The sequence below is a fragment of the Cyprinodon variegatus genome, unplaced genomic scaffold (genome assembly GCF_000732505.1).
Source record: "Cyprinodon variegatus isolate N-32 unplaced genomic scaffold, C_variegatus-1.0 Scaffold1146, whole genome shotgun sequence".
NCBI lineage: Eukaryota > Metazoa > Chordata > Actinopteri > Cyprinodontiformes > Cyprinodontidae > Cyprinodon > Cyprinodon variegatus.
In genome coordinates, this window is record NW_015151599.1 from 144,912 (window position 1) to 150,584 (window position 5,673).

General features: G+C 41.9%; 1 protein-coding gene across 1 annotated transcript in view; it reads right to left on the minus strand.

Annotated features, from left to right (window-relative positions):
* LOC107101745 (ras-specific guanine nucleotide-releasing factor 2-like) overlaps nucleotides 1-777 on the minus strand; it is a 98,410-nt gene extending 97,633 nt beyond the window's left edge. Inside the window, exon 1 of the mRNA XM_015400776.1 lies at nucleotides 467-777. Within this exon, the coding sequence (XP_015256262.1) occupies nucleotides 467-745 (279 nt within the window). The 5' untranslated portion in view covers nucleotides 746-777. The remainder of the gene's footprint in view (nucleotides 1-466) is intronic.
* Nucleotides 778-5,673: the final 4,896 nt, after the last annotated feature.

A 5,673-nucleotide genomic window follows, 5' to 3' on the forward strand; every position in this document is an offset into this window, starting at 1 on the left:
GGCTTCCAGCGGTACATGTTTGAGCCCTTGCCTCGCAACGCTGCCAGTTCTGTTAGCTCTACGCCTGCTGAAGACACAGACGTCCATCCCTGTGAACACTGGGACGGAACTCAAAGGAAAGGAAATGATTCTTATTTCTTATTTCAACCATTGCGTATATTAGCTGCAACATATGAATCAAGATCCATAATCGATAAATTTTATTGACCGCTGATATATGATTGGTCGAATTTAGGTGTTCAAGCTGACGTATAACTAACTGGCCTGCATTAGATAGTGAAAAAAACAGATTTTAACATTTTAAGACAGGATTTTTTTTTTAAATAGGAATTTTCTAACTTTTGTGACAATATTGTCTGATAAAGAGTACATATATGCACATGTTTGAGCCAGAATGATTTAACATTTAAATATGATTTCCCTACGACTAAAACTAAAGCAATACCCAAACTGCGCTGTCACGCACCTGTAGTTTCTCCATGGGCTCCTTGCTGACGGCGGACACCTTGGGCGCAGGTGTCCGCTCGCACGTGCATCCTTCCAGCAGGTAAATGCCGGAGGGTCTCGCACTCTGGTCGTTCTCAAAGTAGAAAAGCACGTTCTGGTGGAGGGCGAAGTACTTCTCGGTCCAGCGGCTGTTCTCTGTGGTCTTCTTGCTCAGGTAGCCCCGCTTCGTGCCCTCTTTACGCGCCACCACCGACAGATAGAGCGCGTGCCCCTCGTTGTAGCGCACGCTCTTCTGCATTTTATTCCCGGTCCTTATTCAAACTTCAAGCAGAGGCCATCACACATCACGGCGCATCGTTAGATATTCTGCTTCTGCTGCGGTTATTTTTAGCGCATTGATGCCAGACGGAAGGCGGTTAATGTCTCAGTCTGTTGGAGAAGGTAATCCGGGCTTACCATGATATAAAAAGTTGGACCGTCCGCCGCCCGGTAGCTTTAATGCGGGCTCTCAGAGCAGCTCACACCGTAACACATACACTCCCTCTGCGTTTGCATCCCATCAACTTCAGCGGCCAGTTTCTCTAGTTAGTGCGTGGAAGTAAAAACAAATAATGCGTAAAAATGCATTTAAAAAAGGACAAACTAAAGACGCACCGGCAGCAATAGGAAAACAGAGATTCAGACAGACGGTGGAAACAGAATCACAACGGAGATCAGCGGTAATCGGCTTTGACACGCACTTAAAGGGACAGGTGCGTGCCGCTCCGCCACGCGCTGCTGCCGCTGCTCCTCGTTGAGCGTCACTTTATAGGAGCGAAAATGCGCGTGAGTTCCACTGAGGAGTCCAGTGCGCAGCTGCAAGGGGAGTGCGCGCGAGCGGAGAGGCGCAGGTGTTTCAGTGGAGGCTGCATGATGTGGCTCAGTGTCAGGGATAGATAAGGCTTTTCATTTATTTTAATAAACTAGCTGCATTAAAATATAACAACCAGGGGCAGCTCTAGACCAAATACACCAGCGGGGGCCAAGATGAGGCCAGACAATACATACAAAACTTTTAATCAATTCGTCTGAATGATCTGGTTGAATTGTCTCTGTACACCTGTTGTTAATTGGCGCTGTAGAGATAAACTGAATTTAATTTAATTACATAACACAATAATAATGGGTGGTGTATGAAGTACTCAGCAGTAGTAATTGAGTAAAAGTATTTATACTCATATTCAAATGTTTCTCAACTGAAGTTTCTCTCTATTGAAATACTCACCTTTGAAAATACTTAAGTATTCCAAAGCACATGCATTTAAAAGTACTTAAGTATTAAAAAACTGAAATTACATTTTCTAGTGTAATTTTCAGTGTCATTTTATAGAACCTTGTAACTTTCAGAAATCACCTGATGTATTGATGCGTAGAACCACCTGCTACAGATTCTACACCACCTGGAAAGAACTTCAGCATGAACATGCCACAAAAAAGCAGGGGCGGCTATTTTGTTTATTACTTCTTATTTGAAAATAAACTGAAACATACTCCTCATACTTTCAGTATAGAATAGATGTTTAAAGGGGTCATAGAATGCAAAACTGAGTTTCCATTGTCATAGATGATATAATGACATAATGATAGTTCAGTGGGTGAAATGGACGTACAGAGAAGTTCAAACTCCATCGACACCTCCTTTCTATACAAATGTCACAATTCTAAACTTCAACCATAAAACGGGCAAATCCAAGCGAATCCCAGAGTTGACGTAAACTCAAGGCTGGTGCCTTATTTGGTTCTCTGCTGTACTTCTGTCACGCCCCAAAATTGACATACAGACTAGTTCACCAGCCCAAGGGAGGGGGGAGTATGAAGTAATAACTGCTGGGCCGCTGACTGGACCACACCTCAGCAGAGAGCCATGAGCCGCCCGTCCTCAGCCAGAGGAAGCGGGGGGGCCGGTAAGGCAGGCAGGGAGAAGCACCTTGCCGCCTGTTTCCAGGCTACCGTCACCGGGTCGGGTTCGGTCGCTCCGTCCCCCGCTGGCTCCTGTCCGCCGGGATTCCTGGACCAGCCCCGAGCTGACGGCTCGGTTCGATGCCCGGTGTGTTTTGATTACGTGCTGCACTGTAGTCGACCAAAATCCCGGATGATTTTAAAATTCCCCCTGGACACGTTTAGGTATGAAAAGTAGGACATGTCTGGGAAAAAGAGAATGTCTGGTCACCCTACCATATCAACAATTTGATGTTTCAGTGAGTAAGTGCTTGTTGCTATGATGCATCTTTGCTCAGCAGCTTCGCTCGTTGTAAACCAACCAATCAGTGCGCAGATCGTCTAAATATTCATGAGCATGCCATAAAAGGAAGAAAACCTGTCGTTTAATTCTGGGGTTTTTAACCAGGCTTGCATTAGGGCTCAAAGAACAGCAAATATACAATTTTCAGCCCAACCAATGTTACACACCCTATTCAGAGACCTTAAGGACCAGATACCCTATAGAATCATTCTATGACCCATTTAAGGCTGAATATGTTACCACAGAGAAACTACAGCTCTTCTCTGAAACTCCTCCAACTGAACAACTTGGCCACATGGCAACAACTAACGCATCTGTACAAATTGTAAACTTCAAATAATATCTGCCCTGAGTTTCTCACATTTGTGGAAGGTCATGCTAATCTCTGAAATATTGGGGTCTAAATTCAGTCCTAAAGGCTGCTATCTTACATGTTGGAATTGCATTTCAAGAAAGAAAAACAACAACAGTGGATTACAAAGCTAAGCTGAACCAAAAGGAACAAGGAACTAGCAGCTTCCTTGGCATGTAGTGGAGTAGAAAGTTAAAGTACATGTTAAGAAGCTCTTTGTGCTACAAATGTATGTTTTCATATTTTTTGTTGTTAATTGAAAACTAATTAAAATATGAAGGTGTATGTGTATGGGGTTCTATATGAAGGTATATTTATGCATAGGAATAATAATAAAAATAAAAAACTGTATCCGAATATCCTCCTTTTTCATGTTTTTCTATGCATTATGTGAACTAGAGAGGATATTTTGGACTTCCAGCTCAGGTATGGACTGCAGAGAGCTCAGCTGGGCTGATCCTGTTAAGACCACTGGAGAAATGTGTGAGATGGATGAGACTAGATTTTATAAAAAAGTTTAGAGGTTTATTAGGCAAATATGAAAATTCAAGGTCTCTGAGAGTTGGACCCTCATTGGAACATCAGAAGGTTCCTCACCAACTCCCCTTATAAAAATTTATTTTTGTACCACAGGATTTGAGGCATGGCTCTTAGATAATCTAGGAACATCTTCAGTGGCAGTTTGGATCTCTAAGTTTTTTGAGTTTTGTCTCAGATTTATCTTTTTTTTCAGCTATGCTACATATTTAGTCCCATATTGTAATTTAATAGTTTGCAACTTTTAGATTACAATATGATGAAACAATGATGACTAATTGTTCTAATTTTGATTAAACACATAAAATCTTTCACCTTGTCTCATCTCATTCAACATCATTTTTTTGTATGTGTTACATTATACCAATTAAAATGGTGCAAATTGTCAGGACTCTTGTTTTTGTGTTTCTGTGTTTGTCTCCCTTCATCCACCAGGAGGCGCCTGGTTCTGGTCCGCCTCCTCACACACCTGCTGATGGTTTCCTCGTTAAACGGAGTATTTTTAAGCTGCTGACTGCCACTACTTCGACGCCAGAGTGTTTGCCAGTTTTGGGTACTCTAGCCAAGCTGAGTTTTTGCTGAGTCAAGCTGAGTTTTTGTCAACCTGAGTTTAACTTTGTTTTTGTCTTTGCCTCTCGGCAGGAAGTCATCCTGCAAACTGGATTTCTCGGACCTTCACTCCCTGGAAGGATCAACTGAGCTTCAAACTGAGCTGGGGTTCAAACAGGAGGTTTGGATCCACTTTCCCCAAGAGATCGTTTGAGCTTCTCACTGAGAAAAGGATATTCTCCACTATGACCCGTTGAAGTACCGCAGGAAATCTGAGTGGCAGTCAGTTTCTCCGTTCACCAACTTTCAACCGCATTCTGAGTAAACCCTGTTCCGCCCTCCACCAAATCAGACAAACACTGGAACCACGGCACACAGACAGGAGTCAAGGATTCAACAACTTCTCTGGAAACGTAAGTCGGCAACCAAACCCTCTACCCCAAGTTCACGAGTCAAATTCTCCACTGAGCCTGAACTAACCGCTGTGTCTTCCTTGTCTACTTTACAGTTCCGGTTGAGCAGTGTTCAGAGCAACACTTCTCCCTCTGCTAAACTTCTTCAATAAAACCTGTTAAATCTTTTCCCTGGTCTCTCTGTTCGGTTTTCTGCATTTGTCAATGTCAAGGCACTTTACAGTTCAATCAGATCATACTTTACTCCATTACTTATTTTTATTCCTGCTGACTTCTACTCTACATTTTCACACAAGTATCTTCACTTTCTATTCCTTACATTTTTAAAACAAACTTTACTCATTACTCTTGGCTTCGGTTTAATGTTTATAAATATTTATTTCACGTCATGTGCGGCATCCAATGCAGATCATTGGCGCCATTCACATCTAGTGAAAACTAGTGTGATTGGATGAGTCATATAACGCAAACACTCATTGGTTCAAACTGCTAACGTGAATTGCCTATGCCATGCTACAATGTAGGATTCAGAAAAAGATGTTGAAATGTCTGAAAGGTCAGACACAGATGAGAGCGTATCGGGAGATGGAGACCAACAAGACCTCCCTCATTCTTGGCCCTATCTCAAAGAATTTTTAGAAATAGTCGAAAAATTGAGCTTTCAATTCATATAGTGACATCTGGCTGTTTTTCAAAGGTTACTTTATACTTTTATACTTTAAGTAGTTTTTGGAGCACATACTTTTTCACTTTTACTTGAGTAAAGAGGTCAAGTTGATACTTCAACTTTTACCAGAGTGTTTTTAAACTGCAGTATCTACTTAAGTAACAAATGTGTGAACTTTTGACACCACTGCCTATAACTGACTTCAGTGACTGTTTGCAGCTCCAAACATACCTGTGCATATGATTAACTAAGCATTATCACACACGGCACAACAGTAAAGACACATTTTAAATGCACAGTGGAAGCCATTTGTGTTAGTTGCTGTTTATAAAACTCATGAAATTAAGGTAGAGGGAAACTCTATTGTGTGTGTATTTTTTAAGGTATCTCTGACTGCCACATTCGGAGTCACAGGTAGTGATTGAGG